The sequence below is a fragment of the Callospermophilus lateralis genome, chromosome 4 (genome assembly GCF_048772815.1).
Source record: "Callospermophilus lateralis isolate mCalLat2 chromosome 4, mCalLat2.hap1, whole genome shotgun sequence".
NCBI classification, from domain to species: domain Eukaryota; kingdom Metazoa; phylum Chordata; class Mammalia; order Rodentia; family Sciuridae; genus Callospermophilus; species Callospermophilus lateralis.
Window position 1 is genome coordinate 96,107,487 of NC_135308.1, and position 23,436 is coordinate 96,130,922.

At 40.6% G+C, this 23,436-nt stretch overlaps 1 protein-coding gene across 1 annotated transcript in view; it reads right to left on the reverse strand.

Moving 5' to 3' along the window:
* Positions 1–16,897, reverse strand: part of Tmtc1 (transmembrane O-mannosyltransferase targeting cadherins 1) — a 254,420-nt gene extending 237,523 nt beyond the window's left edge. The window contains exons 1-2 of the mRNA XM_076854245.1: positions 16,421–16,897; positions 458–635 (exon numbers count right to left, since the gene is read on the reverse strand). Of these exons, the coding sequence (XP_076710360.1) occupies positions 458–635; positions 16,421–16,719 (477 nt within the window). The 5' untranslated portion in view covers positions 16,720–16,897. The remainder of the gene's footprint in view (positions 1–457; positions 636–16,420) is intronic.
* Positions 16,898–23,436: the final 6,539 nt, after the last annotated feature.

Consider the following 23,436-nt stretch of genomic DNA (forward strand, 5'->3'; position numbering starts at 1 on the left):
TAAGGATGTCACTCTGTTTTTGATCCTCCTCCAGCTCTTACAGTTCTGCTTCACAAATATTATAAATATAAAGCACAGTGAGCAAAAGTAAAACAGAAATATAGGGCAGGAATAATGGCTTAGCATGACAAGTATCTCAACATGCCCCCTTGCTGTTTAAAGACACATTAGAATTTAATTTTTCTGGAAAAAAAAAAAACTGACAATGTACTATTACCTGGACTATTAATAGTGGCTATCTTAAAAAGCAGTTAAATCCTCAAGGTGCAAAAAAGTCAATTTGAACATTCAAAAAGAAAAGTGGTCAAGCAGAATGATTTTTATATAAAGATAAACACTTCAGTAGAGCTTTGAATTCACCTGGTTTTGAAAGGAAGAAAAAAAAAGATCAGTTAAGCTGATACATACAAATACATTTGTTTTGGTTGTTATTTCATTGAGTTCCAATTATACTCACCGCCTCTGTGTGAACAGGATGCACAGCAAAAAGTAAAGCCGTAACAAAAGCAAGTCCACGATTCTTGAAGACGGTTTTATCACAGGTGTACATCAGCACGAGGGTCACTAAGCAGTGTAAAATTACATTTACTGCGTGAAAGTAGAATGGGTTCATGCCAGTCAAAAATATGTTTAGCCTGTAAAAAAAAAATTAAATTAAAAAATAAAAACCTGTACTAACTTCAAATACAACAAAAAGCACAAAAAAGCAGACAGATTCTATCATTTATACAGATAAGCTATTTGAGTAATTATTTTTAAATGACTCCCAACATTTCATTATTTGATAGATTTGAGAATGAACCACTTTTTTTTACTATCTCCAAATTAATTTTCCTATCTGCAGAAATCAATGCATATATAATACAATGTCACTTCAGGAAATTTTGGCCTCGCTGAGGCAGCAAGCAGGTGCTGAACCTGTTTTTCCTTCACCCGGTGGATGATATGAACCCCTCTCATAACAATCTTGTTCTCACTACCAGCTACTCCAAAGTGGGCAAGTGTTCAAATGCAAGTTCACAGTGCTGTGGGTCAGAGCCATAGTCACTGCAGATGAACAGAAACCAGGAGCATCATCTAATTACTATCCCACAAGAGGATCTTTGGGGTATTACATGCAGCTGCAGCTGAGATAAAAAACATGAGCAAAACCATAATGTTTCAGAAATATGTACAAGATGTTTTTAATGCAGATTCCCAGATCTCAGAATCTGATTATTAAGACTATGACAAAGAAACAAGAAGAGAACCACATAGAGAAGGGAAGTCAGTTGTTGAACATCATAAAAAAAAAAAAAAAAAAAAAAAAGATACTTTCATGAGACAGAAATGCAGAACAGAGACATCTGAAGGTTGCTTTAAATTTAGAACAGATCATACGATTGAGTCTATGGGATTATAGGAAAAAATGCACTGGTCAGGGTCTAGATGTTTTAGAGGAACATACACACCCTTAGTCTCCAGTCCATCTTACAAAAGAAGTAACCCTAGGTCATTCTTCACATGCCCTTGATCTTCTTCTCTTACAGAAACAACTCCTCTTTGCCAAAACCACCCAGACTGCACAAGTCAGCTCTAGAGATGACATATGCATATTCTAAATACTTGACTTGATTCATGCACAGCTTTCACCTACAGAATTTTAATCATCTCAAGCTTTATTTGGGCATATGAATCCAAATGTCATAGTTACTAATCAACACTTCTTTCACTCTCACTCCCAACAAAGTAACCATAATTCAAAACCAAACCTGGAAAAAATGGACTGTTATATGGGATTCAACTAAGGGCATTGATGCAAGGTTAGACCCAGCTGTGTGTAGGCAGATCCATGAGCCTGCACACACCAGCACCCTTTCTACAGAAGCATGGTGGGAAATAATCCAAACAAGGGGAAGAGGAATGGGCAGTAAACTAGGGAAACAGGCAGGTTCAAATAAAGCAAGAACAGCACCATATTCCAAGGAAGGAAGACCCACATGTAGTGTCAAAGTTGCCAGAAATCAGAAAGCTCCAGTCTGGAGATGTAAGAAGGTAAGACCAAGGTGTGGTTCTCAAAGAGTTGGATACAGTTCCTATAAGTCCATCCTCCTGAGGCTGATTCCTCACTGAACATTCTAGAACAACTAAACTATCCATTTAAAATTCATTCATATCAGTGATGATGACGAGAGGAAACAGCATCTCACAGGCATTTTCTGGATATCCAAATTGGATCTCTGACAGGCAATGTGCATCAAAGCCTTTAAAAAGTGTATACCCTTTGACAAAAATTTTCATTTCTAGGGATTTTCATGAGGAAATAACCAGAAAAGTATTCAAAGATCATGTGTGGGCAAAAATGCATCTCACCATGCTAATTATAAAAATGGCAAGCTCTATTAAAAAGTCTAAAATGATGAAGAATGAATTCTCCAAACTTCAGTCAAGTTACCTTGAGACAAAATGCTAACAAAATTTTAGGACATATCCCGTTTGCAAGAATCAAAAAAAAAGAAGATCTGATTCTGGGAGCCAATAGGGGTTCACAAAAAGAGGACTTAACTGATGAACCTCCTAATTTAATAGAAGCAGGAGTGTGATAGATAGATCACATCTTTATTTTAACAAAGACATTTATCAAAATCTCCTGCAATCTCCTTGCCCAGAAGATAGCCTAAGATGGATCTGTAGCAAACACAAAGAGTGGTGAGTAATAAATCAATGCCTCCTTGGACTGAGTCCTCCTCTGTATGTCACAGCTTTCCAATATTATCTCTGCTTTGTCCAACATTTTTATCAAAGATTTAAGTGAAACTAATATGTATGCTTATCAAGATTATAAAAATACCTGTATTGGGGAAGGAGTGCTAATATGCTGGAAGACTGATTGATATTCACAGAGTTTAAATGGATGAAATTATGAATTTTAATAGGATTAAACTGAATAGTGGTAAGAGTAAAGAGGGGATGTAAAACAGAACAAAATGCTGCCAATCCAGATTAAAATAGTGTACCTGGTACTGCCCAGGAGTTTTAATTCCCCTCAACTCAGAGACTCAGTGTGTCCTGGGTAAAAAGACCAAAACATCAACAAAAAGACAGGGAACTGCTGGGTAAGGTAGCAAACACTGTGATCCCAGCGGCTCTGGAGGCTGAGGCAGGAGGATCCAGAGTTCAAAGCCAGCCTCAGCAATGGCGAGGCGCTAAACAACTCAGTGAGACCCTGTCTCTAAATAAAATACAAAATAGGGCTGGGGATGTGGCTCAGTGGTTGAGTGCCCCTGAGTTCAATCCCCAGCAAAAAAAAAGATCGGGAAATGTACAAGTCAAACTCTTTTTCATTTCAATGTACTCCAGCAGGACTTATCAAACACCTATTAGACATCAGGAATGGTTCAAGGCCCAGAGATACAAAAAGAAGATAGGGCATTTGCTTTTAAATGGTTGACCACATACTAGGAGCAAGAGAGGCAGTTATCAGATCAGTAATAGTGACAGAATTCTAGCAATGGAGAAACTACCAGGTGCAAAAATTTTGGAGAAGGTAATATTCTACCTGTGGAAGGAGAGACAAGGTGGGTGGAATCCAGCATGGAACAGGAGACCTCCAGAGTGCTTCTTCACCCTAGAGCACCTTCACAAGAGGGCTCTAGGAGTAAAGGAGGGAGAAGCTCTCTGAAATGAGGTCTCAGGAAGGTAGGTTCGTGGAAGGGGGTGTTCAACCTGAGGATGATGACAGAGAGAAATGACATCAAGTTCTCTGGGGGGAAAGAATTTGGTCAAATTTATTGCTGGACCCCAGTGTCTAACACATTCATGGTTGTAGCACAATATATTTTTTGTATGAATAAACATGATGAACAAATGAAATACTGAAGCAAGGCACTTACTCTAAGTAGCTCCCCAAAGGGAAAGTAAGATCCAATAACAACATTGTAAACAGGCTGTCTAAGAGCCAGGTTTAGCCAGTAAATTGTTTTGTTTCACCTTTATATCTTTTTTCTTTGTAAAATTTACCAATATTTTACAAAACAGATGGTTTTATAGATAAATTTCCTGTTCACCTTGAGACATTATTGGACCTGGCAACTCTAGGGTTATATGGCTATGCAGAAATATCTGGGTGCCCATTTCAATAAGACAAATGTTCACAATTTGCCATAGTCTCTGCCAATTTCTACTGTATTCCTAACCTGATGCCATTCATCTATCATCATACACACACACACACACACACACACACACACACACACACACACACAATTTTTCTTTTAGTAGAAAGAGTGCAATGTTTCTTGGGCCTATATTACTATCACAAATGGGAAATCAAAAGACAGTCAAAATGACTGTTTGAAGAAAAATGGAAGAAAGTATATTTCTGGAAGAGGAGGGTATTCTCTTATGCCTACTAGGCAAAATTCTATTTGTCAAAGAATATAACCTCCCCATCCGGCTCAATTCACTCAATTACCACATCATCCAACCCTTTCAGGATTTGAGTTTTCAACCATTAGTATACAAAATACTAAGAGGACTTAGCTCAAAAAAAGAATTAGCACTTAAACTAGTAAACATCTGTACATTTAAACTATATCAAGTGGGGCATGGGATTACACACCTGTAACCCCACTGGCTGAGGAGGCAGCAGGAGGATCCGGCCTCAGCAACTTAGACCCTGTCTTCAGTGGGAAAAAACCCCTGGGTTCAATCCCCAGGACCACCAAAAAAATAATAATAATGTAATAGCAATTAAACTAGATCGACTGCTTCGATAACCAGAAACATCCACACAGAAGTTCCAGGCAGGATGACAGTCCACCTGGAAAAAAATTCTCAACAGAAGTGTCTCAGGTTGCACTTCACCCTGAAGGTGCCTCTGTGATGGCATTTTACCACTTTCCTAAAATTCACTAGCTGTATTACTCAAAAGTTATGAGCATTTGTTATTGATTGTAAGCTCCATTAACATATCCAACCTGCTCAGCACACACTAGATTCTAAATGAAAATTTATTGAATGAACAGATGAATATATATAATGTTAGAAGCTGAAAAGATCATCATTCCTTTCAACCCTAAGAATCTCTCATTTTATTTGGTTTAGCCTTCTTCTTTTTTTTTTTTTAATTAAAACTAGGCCAAACAGTAGAAAATTAAATTTTTTTCTGAAATAATCCTAATGACCAACTCTGTCTGCAAACCTTCCATAGTTTGGCAAATATGAGCACAAATTGACCCTTCTCCATCTGAACTCTCTCTTTGCCTTCTTATAAAACTGCCCAGAAAAGTGGGGCAGTAAGCTCACAGAAATCAGAGTAGCTGGTTTCTAGTATGGCCACATCCATTCCCAGGAAAGGTCACAAGATCTGGAACCAAAGGGGAGACAAGGGAAGGGCTCTGAGCTGTCCTGCCTCTCACAGCCAGGAGCTTGACATAAACTCCATCACTCTTTTTTAATTCTCTGCTTTAAAAATGGCTCTGGTTTAGACAGACAGACAGACAGACAGACACACACACACACACACACACACACACACAGGCTGTATCCCAGAAAGAGACTTATACTGGGGAGCGGGGAGGAAGTCCTCAAAAAGATCTCAATTCCATTTCAATCAGTCAGCTCCATCTTCACAAACTGGCACAGGTCTGGAAACTGGCTAAGAAGTCAGAAATCTCCATTGTGGCAACTTGAGCCTGATCCTGGTCTTGCACCAATTTTCTGCAGCAAATAGATCAAGCAACATTTTAGAGGCCTATCTATTTCATTCCTAGGAACAACATGATTCACCACCTTGATGCCTTCAGGTCAAAACTTTCTGATGCCCAATGCATTCCCACTGCTCCTCATGATATAAACTGCACCCAATTGGTCTCTGGTATTCCAGGATCTCATCACTCCACTGATGCCAGAGAGCCCATCTGAGCAGCATCTCCACACATATCACATTCAGCCTACACAAGGCAATCATCAGAGCGCATCCCAGAGCTGCAGGTGCTCCTAATAACGTTATTCTCAATGCCTCCGTGAAGGCAAAGCCATCTGCTCTCTCCAGGAATATTATGGAGGGATAGAAGGGTGTATGTGGGTTGCACATAATAAATGCTTCCCAACATTGCTATCTCAGTAAGCCTCTGGATTCCTTTCTGTATATCATGCCAGGGAAACTGTGGCATCTCAATCTCACTAAACATAGGCCCCCATGGAGTTCCAGTGGTTTCCAAGCTTCTTAATCACCTTATGCACTAATTATGCTGCTAATTTCCTGATTCCATCCCAAGATACTCTAAGCCAGTAGATCTGAAATGGAACCCGGAAATCAGCCCAAGTAATCCAAGTAATTTAAGGCAGGAGAGTCCCAGAACTATAAGGCATAGATCTCAAAGCTTTGGGAAGTTGGGTAGGGTTGACACGCTTACCGGAAAAGTTGTTTTCTCAGCAATAACACGACACACATTCTTTTCCCAGAAGAACTAAAAACCAGGGAAAAGGAAAAATTGACTGTATCTCCTTTATCATGTTTCTCAGGTCTCAAATGATATTTTCTCCAAAACTTACCGGTGGATTTCCACAGTCCAATACTAGTACACATCACATTCTCCTGTCTTCCTCTATTGCTGTTCATCTTTCTTCTCCCCCACCTCTTGCTATCATTATAATTCTCAAATGCTTATAAGTGGTTTCCATAGTCTTCTTAGATCATTCAACCAATAAATAACAACATCTGGTTCTGCTCTGTTTTTCTCTAAGGCAAATCCCTTTGGTCCTCAATCATTTTGGTTGCTATCCTTCTGCATTCCCTCCAGTACCAGAACTAAATAGGCAAATCATCATCACTTAATGTATCTAAAGTTCCAAACGATGCAGTTCACAGGCACCAATGCAGACAACACACAGAGGAAAAGTAAAACAATGCAGATAACACACAGAGGAAAAGTAAAATTCCTGTTGATTTGAGCTCGGTGCACCACAGCCTCACCTACCCATGAAGGGCAACAAGTGACATTATGGCTTCATTTAGAATAATGACTGTACCAAAGGAGTCAGAGAAACTGAGGACAGGAAGATCAGTAGTGATACCTACAAGATAACAAGTCCCAGAAGAAAATCCTTAAAAGGAAATCAGCAAAAAATTAGCCCAGTGTCCCAAATACCTTAGTTATAACTACAATTGAGTTGTCAACTTTTAGCAAATTCTCGATCTCTCTCTCTCTCTCTCTCTCTCTCTCTTTTTTTCTCTCTCTCTCAATGGTGTTTGGTGAGTACTAGGATATAGTGCAATTCAGACATCAACTATCCAGCATTATTGAAGACATCCAAGATTGCAAGCAAAGTACTCTATAAGACTCTTGTACTTCAATTATTAGCAACAAGTTCAAAGGTCCCCAAGTCATCTGTACTTCCAATCAACTGGCTGCAAAGTGGGGGCTTCCCACAACTCTCTCAAATTCCATACTTCACTAGAATGACTCACAAGAATATCACTATGCTTATTGTAATTTGATTATAAAGGACACAAATCAGAACCAAAGAAGAGATTATGGCGCAAGGTCTAGAAGAGTCCTAAACACAAACATTCTGTATCTTCAGGATGCATCTCTCTCCCAGCACATCAGTATAAGATTACGGACCAGGGAGCTCAAGAAAGATTGGAGGTCCAGCATTTTTAATGAGGTTTCATTATGTACACATGATTGATTAAATTATTAGCTATGTGACTGAACTCAATCTCCGGCCACCTTTCCCTCTCAGGTTGAGAGACAGAAGCTGATAACACATGGCTCAGAGTCCCAGCTCTCTAGTAATATGATTGGCCTTTCCAGCATGGCCAGTCCTCATCCTGAAACCATTTAGCAGTGAGTCACCACCACTCCTTCACATAATTTTAGGTATGTGGTTCCATTTCTATCCCTTAGGAAATTTCAAGGGTTTATAAGGTCTCTCCCAGGAACCTAAGGCAAAGACCAGACAAATTCTTTAGTATACAACAATGGGAGAGAGGAAGTGACAGCCACATTAATTCCTTTGATAAAGTAATGTACTCTATTTGATCCAACAGAAAATATTTCATGTTACATGTCATTGACTAAAAACAAAACAAAACAAAAGGTCATTTCTTATAGAAAGCAGGGCACTGGAATGGATGAATTTTAGGTCCCTAAGTGCAGGCTGTAGGAGAACCCGTGAAAACCTGAGTTTTGTCTCAGAAGTACAACTGCTATCTCTAGCTTAGAACTTTGTAGCAAGAATCCACCAATCATTTATGCTTTAATGCCATTCCACAGGAAGAAGATCCCAAACTTCTAAGAGACTCATTATCTCCCCGCAGGTTTCAATGGAGAGCCATGATTGCCCCTTTCAAAATCCAAGCTGCCTTTAACCTGCCAGTAAGCAGGACCCAATGGAATCCTTGGGTTGGTCAGAGGAAAGACCAACTCTGCCTTCACTTTTCCCTTAGAGGAAGTAAAAAGGAAAATTAACTAAGAAATAAATCAGACTTTTCTACATTTTAAAAGGAGGCCTACCTTAATATTTCCCCAAAAGCAGGCATTCATAAAAAATGGTATATGCATTCATTTAAATTGTCTATTATACTTATTGCACTTTTAATAACATAGGTCTGTTTTTTCTAAATTTTTTTATTTGTTGATGGACCTTCATATTTTATTCATTTTTAATTTTTTTAATTGCAGATGGACACAATATCTTTATTTATTTAAATATGTGGTACTGAGAATAGAACCCATTGCCTCACATATGCTAGGCAAGTGCTCCACCACTGAGCCACATCCCCAGCCCCTAATTATTGCATTTTAATTTACAAATTAATGAGGTTGACTGTGACACTTCCATTCATGCACATTCTCATATCCTGCTTTAATCCTAACCATCCTACCAACTATTCTCCCTTTCTCCACCCTTTCCCTCCCCCTTTCCCTTTCCTTTCCTTAATAGTCCCTCTTCTTCATTTTTTTCCCTATATGAGAGAAAACATTCAACATTTGGCTTATGATCAACATGATGACTTCCAGCTACAACAATTTTTCTGCCAATGGCATTATTTCACTCTTCTTTGCAGCTGAATAACACTATAATGTGTGTGTGCGTGCATGTGTACACACATACACAGCATCTTCTTTATTCATTCATTCATCTGTCAATGGGCACCTAGGCCGATTCCATTTCTTAGCTATTGTGCATAATACCATAGTAAACATAGGCACAAAGGTCTCTCTTTTGCGTGCTAACTTCATTTCCTTTGAGTATATAGCCAGGAGTGGCAGAGCTGAATCCTATGACAGTTTTATCTTTAGTTTTTTGAGGAACCTCCACACTCTTTTTCCATAGTGGCTGGGAATTCACAAGCTCATCAACATTGTATAAGGGTTCTTTTCACCCACATTCTCATTGATATTTATTTATTTATTTATTTAGCCATCCTAAGTGGGATGAGATGGAATCTCAGTGAAGTTTGATTTGCAAATCCTTAATGGCTAAAAATGTTGAGCATGTTTTCATGTTAAATGAATTTATTTTTAATTGTCAATAAAATACTCATTCTTTCTTTCAGCAGTAATTCTTAGGCCACTACTATGCAAGCCAGGCAGAGTCCTAGGTGGTAGGACAGAGCCCACACTCTCATGACAGGTTATTAAAACCAACAACAAAAATACAGTGCCAGGCAGCAATGAGGGACGTGAAGGCAAAGCAGGGTAGAAAGGAAGGGAGAAACATGAGGGAATGTTTGCTGTTTAGTTCAAGAAAAGGCCCTGTGAGGAAGTGGCATGAGCAGACACCCCCATGAGGCAGTGAGAGAGCAGGCCGTCCACAGAGGGATGGGGAAGAGCATTCAGGAAGAAGAAACCACAAGTGCGAAGGCTGCTGGCGGCAGCAGGTCTGGCCTGTACAGGAACAAGGGCTCCAGAATGCCCAGCTGGAGACTGACAGCACAGAGGGCAGGAGGGAGCCAGGGGTCAGACTGAACAGGACTCTCTAAAACAGAATCCCCATCTTACCATCTGGAAAAGGAACATGGCCATTACGTTGGCATAATCAAGCATTCCTCATCCCTCTTTTAAAGTGGGATGACACTGGGCACAGTGGCACGTGCCGATGATCCCCAAAGCTCCAGAGGCTGAGCAGGAGAATCATGAGTTCAAAGCCAGCCTCAGCAACTCAGCAAAGTCGTAAGCAACTCAGCGAGACCCTGTCCCTAAATCAAAGAATTTTAAAAAGGGATGAGGAAGTGGCTCAGTGGTTAAGCACCCCTGGTACCAAAAATTTTTTTTAAATAGAATAAAGTGGGATGACTACACACTAAAGTCTGGAAAAATATGAATGTGGCTCCAAAGGAAGACAGAAAAGACATTAATTGATAAGAATAGATTGCTTCAGAAGGTGACTTCCAAGCCTCCATTCAGGGACTCATAAAAACCCCCAGGATCCAAAAATACATTCCTCTCATTTTCCAGCCTCCCACGCTACCAGACTGTAGGTTGAGCTTATCTGGCATCTACAGCACGTCCTACCAGGCAGTAATCACGGCTCCTCCTCTGGGGTTTCTAGGATAACTTCAGTTTGGTATACAATTTTCAAAGCCACTTTTTCATTTTTCTCTATAAAATATTGCCTCCAAACCTGTTATTCCTTTGCTGTTTCTATCACTGAATATCCCAGACTGCCTAGGCAAACATCCTAGACCACCTTCGCTTGTCCCCTATGATAGACTTAAAAAAACACCTTATCAGCCTTGGAGTAACAGACTGTCTCAAAATGAAATTCCACAGAGGTCAATCAAAAGGAACAGAACCAAAAGAAACATTTCACCATTTCTTTAAGGTATTGGGCATGGAAACTAGTGCTTATTTTCATGGTTGGCATAACGCTTGTGACTAAAAGATGCAAACTACTGCGAAAAAAACTCAAGATCAAACATTAAAATGCTGCAAATTCTTACAGCTGCACATATTAAGATATTCTATTTTTTAGCTCTGACATTTTAAACCACCCACTTCACTCTTATGGTTTATATTACCATCAGAAGCCTTCAATAAAATAAAACTGTATGGCAAACTATGATCTAATAGCCTAAACATGGAAAGAGAATCATGAGTTTAAGGTCCTTTGATTTGCCTTGGGTTCCCCATCTTAACTTGGGAAATCATTATTTCTTTCTGGATGAAGCCAACCTCCACTCTCTGAACAGAATGATACAGTTAATAATTCCACAGGAGCTTCTTCCAAAAGGAAAAGGAAAGAGGGTTAAATTAAAAGAGCTAAGCACCTTTTAAATCAACCAAAGCCACTTTTTAATTTATTTATTTGTTTATTTTAATTAGGTATATATGATAGCAGAATGCATTCTGATTCATCATACAGAATGGCAGCACAACTTTTCATTTCTCTGGTTGTACACGATGTAGCATCACTTCATATGTGTAGTCATACGTGTACCCGGGGTAATGATGTCCATCTCATTCCACCATCTTTCCTGCCCCCATGCCCCTTCCCTCTCCTTTGCCCAATCAAAGTTCCTCCATTTTTCCCATTCTCCCCCTCCCCTTCCTTATGGATCAGCATCCACTTGTCAGAGAGAACATTCGGTCTTTAGTGTTTTGGGGGGATTGGCTTACTTTGCTTAGCATGATATTCTCCAACTCTATAACCAAGGCCATTTTTCAGGAGAGAGTTAAGGACATCGTGGGATTTGGTTCTGTGTCATTTCAGTGTCCACAGAGTAGCTTAATACATTCCTCCTGATTTCAAAGCCCCAAACAGGACATGACCAGTAAGGGATAAAGAAACAAAATTTAAAAATGGTTACTGCTGCAGATTAAGTTTCACAGATGTTTGGATTCTGCTCTACCATGGTCTAAAAATATTCCTGCATGCCCTTGGACATGCTCTTAGGAAAAGATGGAATGTAAGATTTGATTAGAAATACAAATTCATCAGAACTCTAAATTCACCTGAAGGAATACAAAGAAATGACTTTTTGTTTCTGTGAGGGTTTTACAAGAAAAACAAAGCCACCAGGAGTGATGCTGAAGAAGGGACTTACTATAGAGATCTGACCTTTCACAACAGTGGGAGCTGGTTAAATAACCCCAGGAAGTCTAAAGCTTCTGTATCTAAAACAGAGGCTGCAAGCCAGCAAGGTGGTCACTCCACAAGCGGGGATGGGTACACCAGAAGTAGGGAAAACAAGGCTGAGCTGGAACCCACAGGATAAACTGGGGTACACACCTATGACCATTAAGACTCAACCTCAATGATGTGAATGGCTTGCAGAAAGACTGGTGGTTCTCTCCTTCAAAGTGAAACACTGCACACACACACAAACACACACACACACACATCTGACTGCAAGTAGCTGAAGGAGGAGCTCTGGAGAGTGCAGGAGGTGCTGTGGGCATGGCTGCAACTGAACACCACCAGCAGAGCAGCCAGCACTTCTTCCACAATCTGCAGGAGGCCCCACAGCACCAAAACCTCATGTACATGAACCCTCTCAGTGTGATCATGAATACTCCACTTCCACCTTCTAAGTCCTGCAGAACTGTCTCCTGTGGACAGCCCTAATGCAGAATCATCCTGGGAAGGGAATTCTAGGAAACAGTACTAACTTTGCTAAACTGATATAATAGAAAACCACCAGGTTTTGGTAAAATGCCTTGATGTTTCACTGCCCTGTACCTCCACAACTGGTAACAGTAGATGCTCTGATAAGTCATTTCCTCGTTTCAACTTTAGCTCATTTCTTATGAGAAAAAATTGTGATTAGTATCTTTACTACATAAGTACCTTAATTATTAATTAGTACATAAACACTTTTATAGTAAAAGCATTACACATCTAAGGATTATATTTATTCTTATGTGAATTTCCAGCTCTCAGTATGTGTGACATACATCTGATGAACTGAAATTAACAAATTTACTTTGAATAAGAAGATGCATTTAAATTCTACACTAGGAACAACTGTGAAGACAAAAATATAAGCTACATAGTGGGGGAAAAATTTGCCAACGGCATACTTGACAAAGAACATATACCTAGAATGTATAAAAAACTTTAAAACCCAGCACAAAAAAAGAAAAATTCATTTAGAAAATAAACATAAGACACAAGGGCACTTTTTTGCCAAAGAGGAAATACAAAGGGCAAACAAGCACAAGAAAATATATGTAATAGTATTGGCCACTAAGAAAATAAAAACTAAATGCAGTGATATACTACTATCACTACAATAAGAAAAGGAGCAACAATACCAAGTTCTGGCAAGGAAGTGAGCAACTGACTTAGTCATACACTGCTGGTAGAAATGTCTGGAAAACAGTTTGGCAGTTTCATAAGGAACCAAACATGCAACCTCCATACGATGGTGTGGTACTCCTATACATTTCCTCCAGAGAAATAAAAATTTATGTTTACACCAAAACCTATAAATGTTTAGAGCAACTTCATTTTAAATATCCAAAACAACTTAGATGTCCTCAACAAATGAATGGTTAAATAAACTGTGGTATATCTATGCACTGGAATACTACTGAATGGTTAAAAAGGAACAAACTATACACACATGCAACAATCTGAATAAAGCTCCAGAGACAGGTTGAATCAAAGAAAGCCAATCTCTAAAAATTATATACTATATGATATAAACAATATTGAAATGGTAAAATTACAGAGGTGGAAAACTATTGGTTATTATGGATTAAAGTAGGGGGAGTTATAGATTTGGTGGTGGTTATAGATTAGGGGTTCATGGCTACGGTATGGATCCTTGTGATGGAACTGTTTTATATCTTGGCTGTGATAGTACTCTCAGAAATGTACAAGTCTGAAAAAACTGCATAGTACTTAACAAAATTTAAAGAGTACATGTGAAACTGGTGAAAGGTGAATAAAAGTAGATGGTATCAATGTCAATTTCCTGGTTGTGCTATTACACTTCAGTTACATAAGATGTTACCATTGGGAGAATAAGAAGTATATGGGATCTATATTACTACTTATAACTGCACAGGAATGTACAATTTTCTCAAAATAAAAATGTTTTCTTAATGAGTTTGAAGTCTCAAAGATGTCTGCTCAAACAAGCATAATTTAAGATATGGTTAAAATGGTTTGCACATATTTAAAGAGCCACCTGAATTGTGTTTTCATCATCTACCTAAAATAAAGATCATAAAGACATCGTTTTTGTTGTTGCTGTTGTTTAGGGTACTGGGTATTTAACTCAGAGGCACTCAACCACTGAGCCAAAGTCCCAGCCCTATTTTGTATTTTTTAGAGACAGAATCTCACTGAGTTGCTCAGCGCCTACTGCTAAGGCTCGCTTTGAACTCCTGATCCGATGTAAAGTGTCAAGGTCAATACTTGGTTCATACTGAATAGCTAATAAATGTGACTTTCTGCCCATCCTTGCAGCATTAAGAGTTGTGTGAGACTAAAGTTACTCTCCAGCTCTATGCTGTTCACTAGGAGATGCCATTTCCCTGCCCCCCTGACTTTGTGAAGAAAGCTGTCTTATCTTATTTAAATCAATGCAGGTGAATAAAGAAAGACTAGTTAATTTTCTCTTTCTGAATTGGCACCTATCCATTTCCAACTAGCACCGTGTTGCTCTCTATGCAACTCAAGTCTTTGTAAAAATAAAAAATGTATATTTTATAGCAAGCAACATTAAACAAAGAGCAATGAGTCTTATATACCAAGCTGATTTTTCCAATCAAAGATTACTAGAAAGGAAAAGTTTCTTCACCTCTTTCCCTTCTTTGCCTCTATTCTGCCAACCCCATTACTTCTCTTATCAATGGCTTTGCCCCCTTACTTAGTCCCTTCCTCCATCCCTCTCTCCTCTGTCCCTGCCATCTCCACTGTGAATTTAGAATTTTTAGGAAGACCTGAAAACATTCTCCCCCACCTCCAGCAAGTGGATAAAGGAATTTAAACCTTCAATTTTTTTTAATGGAAAATGCTCAACCCAGGGACCAGGGCAGTGGTTTTTATAAGTCTAGCATACCTCATACTTAAAATCAATCAACAATGCCCACATAATAAAATTCAGGTCCATCTAAAAGTGAAACATTTATATTTGGGCTATCTAAAGAAATTTTAAGAAATATTTGGAAAACCAGAAGAGGGAGGAACTCTCTCAGTGGCTAAAGTTATCTTTCCATTGAAAACCACTACAACTTTTCAAGAGGTCGATGTTTACAAATTATTCTCTTGAGAGTCAAATGTGTATTTTCTCACCCTCTTTAAAACATTAAACTTTCAGTGGAAGGATTAAGTCAGAAGCCCATGAATTGCTGCCAATTGCCATGGTTTCCTTTTCTAAGTCATCAGAGCCACCTGTCAAAGGAGACCTAGTCCAGCAGGCCAGAACAGGCTTTCAAACTGCCAACCCAGTCTCAAATGATCATTACCATAAACCCCAGTTCCTATTACACCCGTTGGAAAACACTTAAAATGCTGATAATACCGAAACAATATTATTTCAACAGTTTCTGTCCGGCGCATTGAAACAAGCTTAAGTGCTGAGCCAAATTATAAGGGGTGGAGTCATCAGCTAGTGATGTAGAAGATAGCACTTCTTTCAAATCAGCCCTTCTCTCCTTTCTGTGCTAGCCCTCTTTTTAAATTCAAGAAAATACTCTACCCTATAAAATCCTGGTGTACTCTCGGTTCCCTTTACACTTATTCACACTAGAAATGCTGAATCATGACTCCGGGGTTGTAAAAGAAAAACTATTTCAGCGGGGACCCCAAGATCCCCGGGGGATTCCACGCGTCTGCATTCCTTTGCTTTGCACCTCCTCAAGTCCATTTCCAGAGCTGCTTGGCAGACTGGAGAAGCTCTGGGAGCAGACAAGAGGGAGAAGGTCGGGGTGAGTGGCGTGAGGAGAATCTTCTCTCTCCCCTGCTTTTCCCCAAAACCTACGCAGTCCCAGCAGCTCAGGGCTCCCTCCTCGTCCCATTTAATGCGTTCCCAGAGGGGCTGACACACTCCTCCTCGGCAAAGCTACCCAACAGCTTCTGAGAAATTCCCAACTTGGAAGCATCGCCAGCACCGCCACCCCTCCAGACCCCAGTGGACCCGCGCTGGTCCCATTTGGCAGCCACCGGGCAAGGACTGGGGTGCAAGGGGGCCTCATCAGCTCAGCCCAGAGAAGCCCGCCGAGAGCGCACACACTTGAGAAACTCGATCCCAACTCCCCAGCTCTAGCCTCCCGAACCGCCCCCAGGAGCCCAGAGAAGCGAGAGCAGGAGCCGAGCGCAGAGTAGCGTGGACAGGCTGGAGAAAACGGAGGCGTGGAGGGAAAGGGCGGCAAAGAAGAACGCCCGCCTAGCCAGTCCTGTAACTTCTCCTGGCCCCGAGAAGCGGTGAGAATCGGGGAAAGCGGCGGCAGCGAGCGCAAGGTGAGGGACTCACTTGAAGGTGAGGACGCAGAGCGGCCGGTAGGACTTGTGGCTGGTGTTCTCGGCCATGCCCTTGCCCCAGAAGTCGTTGGTGAAGATGCCCCAGCGGAGCGGGGCGCCCGGCCGCACATCGGGGTTGTTCACGATCGCCCACACGTCGTCGTGCACAAACTCGCCCTGCAGGGAGCGGCCGTAGCACAGGCAGCTGGCCCCCGCCAGCAGCGCCGCGGCCCCGGCCGGCGCAAGCCCGCAGCCCGGCCGCCGGGAGGGCGCGCGGTCCCCGCCGCCTCGGGCAGAGGTGGTCACCACCATCGCGCCGCCGCCTCCGCTGCTGCCCTGGCCTCTCCCGGGCGTCTGGCATCCTCCCCTGCGGGGGCCCGCGCGGCGTTCGGCGGCAGCCTGGAGGTGGGCTCCGGCGTGGTGAGGCGGCAGCTGGACCAGCCGCGGGCGCCCCGCGCTCCGCCGCCGCCTGCGCCGCGGAGTTGGCCCAGCTGCAAATAAACAGCAGTCCCCCCGCCTCCCCGGGCCATCGCCACCTCCTCCGCCCCACTGCGCATGCCCGCTTGCTCTCGCCTCCGCCCCCCAATCCCGGGACTGGAGCCGATTTCCCCCAACACCTGGCACCTACGGCCCCCTCCCTGGCTCTCTGCTGGGCTCAGCCCGCTGGCGCGCGCGACCCTGACGGCGAGAGTTCACGAATAGGTAAGCTGAGGTCGCGTCGCCGGGCCGCTTGGAAGGGCACCCCCGGGGACCTCCTGGTGATCCCAGTCTGCACGCAGTCCCTCTGCCCCATCCATCTCTGCCGAATGGGGTTCAGGAGGGCAGATCTGGCGGGCTTAGCAGGTGCGCAGCCTGCAACCCCACACCCACCCTCCGAAATAAAAGCGGCTGCCGCTTCCCGGGAACTTCCCAGCTTTTCAGCACCCAGGACAAGAGCTGCCGCGGCGCCCGAGAAACGCTCCGGGCCGGCTCTGCGCTCGCGTCCCGCCGCCCTCTCCGTCATCCCCCGCCGGGACTTTCCCTCCCGCCGGGCTCTGGGTCGTGCAGTCCCACCCTCCGGGAAACCGCTTCCAAAAACACCTTCCCAAAGCCAGGAGAAAGGGTGTCCCTGGCCAAGGACTTCCTGCCCGCCCTGCCCGGGTTTGTTCCGAGGCGCCAGGGCTGTTTTTCCTTTACCGCCCATTTCTCTGCCTGTGTTTATAAAAAGCCTTAGGTTCGATTTTTGATTTGGGTCTGGGAGATGACTTCGCTTCTGGAACATTTCTCCTCGCTTTCTATCTACTCTTAAGATTATTTGGGAGTTGCCCAGCAAATTACTTTTTCTTCCTTTCTAACTGGACCTCTTGGATCTGATTTTTTTCCTGGTCTGTGATAATAAGTTAAGTAAATACTTTTTTAAATAAATTAATACTTTTTTAAAAAATCAAACACTTCTTTTGCAGTGTTTGAACTACTCCTGCTCAGTCGGTATGAATTTTTAAAAACTAGAGGAACACATACCCACAAAAACTGTGTATGAGGACTTTGGCATTAGCTTCTAAACAGCCTTTCTGGATAATTGTTCTCCTTTTTAAAATACTAAGTATAAACCATAAATGAATTTCATATCCCAGAGTGATGATTACTAGAATTTCTACAAGGATCAATTTTCTGGCCCCTTGTAAACTACAGCTATTTTACTACTGAAGTCACCAGGATTTGACACATCCAGACAGAACACACTAAAATAAAATATCACCATTTGGGGCTGGAATTGTGGCTCAGTGGTAGAGAGCTTGCCTAGCATGTGTGAGGCATGTGGATCCTCAGCACCACATAAAAATAAAATAAATAAAGGTATTCTGTCCATCCACAATTTTTAAAAATTTTTTTAAAAATTCACCATTTCATTCTTTTCCTTCCAAAATCCTTTTAAAATCTCACTGATCTGAAACTAATAATAGTAAAATACAAAGCAGAAATTGTTCTTCTCTCTGAGCATTTGGTGGCTCTTTACTACACCAACTTTTTAAAAATTTTAAGATGCATCTGAATATTGAAAACTCAGTGAATTAAGACAAACATATTCCAAGACAGAATGTGGTTCACCCCTTTTCACTTTGTTTTTTGATTTTTTGTTTTGTTCTCTTTTGGTTTTGGTTACCTAAAATGAGTGACTGAAAAATCCTAACCATTGATATTTTCATCCTTTCATCAAAACTATTTGACCCTTGTTAGCTTAAACATCCAGACAACATTTTATTTCCCCACACCACACAAAACAGCCCTTCCTATTCACTTAATAAAAATATATTGAGGTGTACTTTGTGCAGCAATGTGCTACTGTAGGGCTCACCGAACAAAACTGCTCAAATATGGGGTGGGAGCCAGTTAACACCATAAAAGTGGAGCTTTCTAAGTTAAAAACTAAAAGGAATAGTGAAGTTGTCCTTGCAGAAATGATATTAGATATAACATTATTCTCACTGATAGGCCAAGATGTCAATCTTACCTATAATTAACAAGGAACTTCTAGAGATAGTATCTTTACCCTATAGAGTGGTCCTAATAATAGATTTTTATAAACAGCAACCTTTTTCTCCTCCTTAAACTCACCTTTATAGAAGTCACATCCTTGCCCACTTCCTTAATCTGAGTTGTATTCTTTTTTAATTGAAAGAAGTATCAGAGGTGTCCATGACAATGAAGAGTAGTGAAGAAGCAGTGAGAGCTAAGAAAGGGGACCAGAGGGATCCTCAAGTCATGTTCCAGCTTTCTGAGCACAGAGTTGCCTGAAGCTTTCCTCCAGGTTCAGTGGCATCCCTGTTCAGTTCAGATGATAAATTTTGGATTAACTCAAAATATATATGATCCCTGATTTACGATGGTTCTACTTAAACTCTTTCAACTTGAAGTTGGTGCAAAAGTGATACATATTCAGTAGAGTTCATACTTTGAATTTTGATTTTTATTTTTGATTCCAGTCAGCCACATAGTCAAATGGGTAAGCAGCTGATATTCTAATATCAGCTAAACTATTTGCAGCTAAAGTATGATGTTTGGTAGTTTGAGTGTGCTAATTGGTTTTGAACTTACATCTTCCATCTACTGTGCATTAATTGGGACATAGCTCGTTGTCAGTCAGGGAGCATCCATAGTGAGATATCTCAAGTCTTCTCAAGGACAAACCAATAAATAAATACTTTTAAAAAAATCAAACAGTTCTTTTGCAGCCCCACCTTCCCTCATTTAATCCTGATCTGTGTTACAGAAAAAAAAAAAATTAAAAGTACTGATATCAGAGACAGATTTACATTGGTATGCCAGCCCATGAAGATATCTACTTCTCTCTTAAGGTGTAAAGCACTCATCTTGACTAATAAAGGAGCCCAAAAGGAAATTAGGTTTGATTCTTGTTACTTAGTCTCTGATTATTTTTAAAGGATTGGTAATTAGAGGAATAGTACCTTATAAGACACCTTTGTCCACTCAGAGCATTTTAAAACATAAATTATTACAGAAGTGCCTCTCTGGGGCTCATACAGATTAAGTCACTCATGCAAATTAAATGGACCATATTCCTGAAAGAGATTAGGACACAACTAAAAATAAATCAAGGGCAAGTAGGTATTTTAATAAAACAAATTTCAAATGACTCAAGACAAAATTTTTTTTCTTGGCCAAACTTTAGTTGGGCTTCTTAACATTCTCCTAAGTCCTTGGAGAAGGTAACCTTCCTGGTAAAATCCAATTGTGGCAAAGAACCCTCCATCCTTGTTATCTGGTCAGTGTTGGGTAGGATTCTTCATACTCCACCACTCCCCAGGTGATGTCTGATCACCCTGGCCTGTCTTAATGAAGAATCCTGTTAGGTCAGTTTAACCAGATTCTTTATCCCTAATATTTTCTTTTAATAATTTTCCATCCATTGACTCCCACTTTGTTCCTTGGTTGCAAATTTCTGCTTCCCCTTACCTATTCAGAGTTGAGCCCACTCTGTCGCCTCCACTTCAAGATCACAACAGTCCTGTTAAATTAAGTCTGCCTTGGGGCTGGGGTTGGGGCTTAGTGATAGAGTGCTTGCCTTGCATATGTGAGGCACTGGGTTTGGTCCTCAGCACCACATAAAAGCAAACAGATAAAGGCATGTTGTCTATCTACAACTACAAAAAATAAATAAATAAATAAGTCTTCCTTACTGTGCTTTAATGAGTATCAATGAGTAACTCTTTCTTTAATACTTTGATTGTACTTTTTCAGCCTAATGATACATATACCCTGTTCAGGTTTGTAAGTGATCAAGTACAATGTAACAAAGGCAGAAATTCAGCAAAATGATTGGGAAAATTTTATATTAAAAATAATTTTTGTTATCTAATTATTTAAATATTGCCTGTTCTTAAGGAAATATTAAACAGAAGAAGAATAAGAACATTCAAATTACCACACCAAGCTCTGGGCCCATAATACAATAGGCAACATGTGTTCAAAGAATCTGACCCAACATCTGGCAAGGCAGGTGTGGGTAGTTTAGGGTGCCACATGGTTGGAGGGGATGGCTGTGGCCATCCCTGGGCCCAGACTTGTGGCAGAAATGTGGCAGCAGAAGTTGCAACCCAGGAACAGACAGAGGGGACTTCTTGAAAGAAAACTGGATCCTCCTTCCATCCCTGGATCCCATCTTTGGCAACTTCACAGAATAAAAAGAGTATCAAAAATATTTGTGATCTTGCATCTCCTGTCACTAGACAATGAACTCTGTTAACAGGTTAGTACACGGTAGAGGCATATGTATGTATATTGCAGGAAAGCGTATTGTGAGGGTGGGGGGGTATCTTTTTCCTGTTACCCTTTTTTGGTTCTTGGCTTGGGACTGTCACAAAAGATAGAATAACAAGAAAAATATATAAATGGGTTTAATATATCCAATGTAAGTTTTACAAGATACAGGAGACTTCATGAGGAAATGAAGTTGGAAGGAAACAGTTAAACCTGATTGCTTTTATACTAGGTTTGGTGGAGGATAAAGAGTCAGGGGAAAAGGTATAGCACAAAAAAGGTTATGAACTGAGAGAGTGAACTGGGGAAAGTTAGCAAGGCCTATTCAGATTCCTTTTGGTTCCTCCCAGCTTTGGAGATTAGGATACCTTCAGGTATATGGAGGTCACCCTTCATATTCTTCTTGAAATAGCTTGAATCTTAATTGTCTCCCAAAGGTCTATGTGGCAGAAGCTTGTTCCCCAGGTTGGTGCTATTGGGAGGTGGCCTTTCAAAGGTGGGGCCTTGTGGGAAGTTTGAGGTCACAGTGAGTGTGCCATGGAAGGGGATAATGGGACTGGGGTCCTTCCTCTTCCTGTCTTAGGCTTCCCAGCTATGAGGTGAGCAATTGTGCTCCTTCAGGGGCTCCCCGCCATGATGTGCTGCCTTGTCACAGGCCCAAAGCAGCAGGGTCTACTGATCATGGACCAGAACCTCCAAAACTGGAAACCAAAATAAACTTTTTCTCATTAAAGTTGATTACCTTGGGTATTTGTTATAGTAATAGAAATCTTACTAACACATTGGCCTTTCTGACCTGCTTCAGGGAAACATCAGGAAGTCCTTTTAGCACCTACTATTTCTTGAATTCCTTTAGTTTAAAATATTCAGGATCCCAAGTTGCCATATTTTGAGGTTGTATCCTAAATCCTATAATAAAAAGGACTTATTGGAATTCTCCAAGGAGTTTAGAATCTCAGGTTTTGAAAACTACTATAACATTACAAAGTAAATATACACAGAATTACAGATTAAATTTTAGCATTATTATGCATAATAGAAAAGAACAATACTTTCCTATGATAAATTTTTAATGATATATATTTTTATTTTTGTTTTATGTTTAATTACAAATAAATCCCAAAACTACTTAGTTTCTTGTTCAATCTCCACAATTTTCATAAAATGTCAGAGGAAGTACTACAGTGTCATTGTATAAATTTACATTTAAAATTAAAATCAGACTTACACAAAACAGATTTGTATGAAGAGTTAAAATTTTTTAGAAAAATGTTTTCATCTGACTCATGAGTTCTAGATGTACTTTCTGTTTTAACAGAAATACATTTAACCCAAAGTTGCCATAACCTATAAAATACTATTAGCAGCTCTAATAACAACTGAATCAGCAGAAATATGTTTCTCAAAATGAAAAATCTTCAACAATGTCCTGATTCATAGCATTTGCTGATTTCCATGGTATGAGGTATGACTAGTCTTGCCACAACCAATTTAATGTTACCAAGATAATATCACTGAACATAAAAATGGGAAGAAATACTGTTTTAGTCAGCTTTTTCAGTTCTGTGACCAAAAGATGTGACAACAGTTTTAGAAGAAGAAAAGTTTATTTGGGGCTTGCAGTTTCAGAGGTCTCATTCCTAAACAACTGGCTCCATTGCTCTGGGCCCAAAATGAGGCAGAAGATCATGGCGGAAGAGTGTGGTAGAGAAAGTGGCTCAGGACATGACAATCAGGAAGCAGAGAGACAGCCCCATTCATCAAGTTCCCCAAAGGCATGCCACCCAATGACTGACCTCCATATCCTGCCTGCCTACATTTACCACTCAGGTAATTCCTACTAGGGAATTAATTCACTGATTGGGTTAAACTCTCATAACACAATCACCTATGAACTTTCTGGCACTGTCTCACACATGAGCTTTTGTGGGACACCTCATACCTAAACCATGACAGATGTGTAGTAGCATGTCATTCTACAGAATTTTCACCAGGCAGATAAAGTGGATGTAAATAAGATCAAGAACATACTAATAGTAAAATAATTATAAAAGTATGGGTTTTGAGCAATAAGTTATCATTTTATCTAATTAATTGATGATATAATTATTAGTCAATACAACTTAATTTTAAAATAATGGCTGTGTTTAACAACTGGCTTACAAAATTTCCAAGAATTTAATAATCAGTTTTTTTGAACAATCAGTTTTCTTCCTATTGTAAGTTGTTCTTGTCAAGTCTTTTGGTCACAGCAACACAAAGCTGATTAAA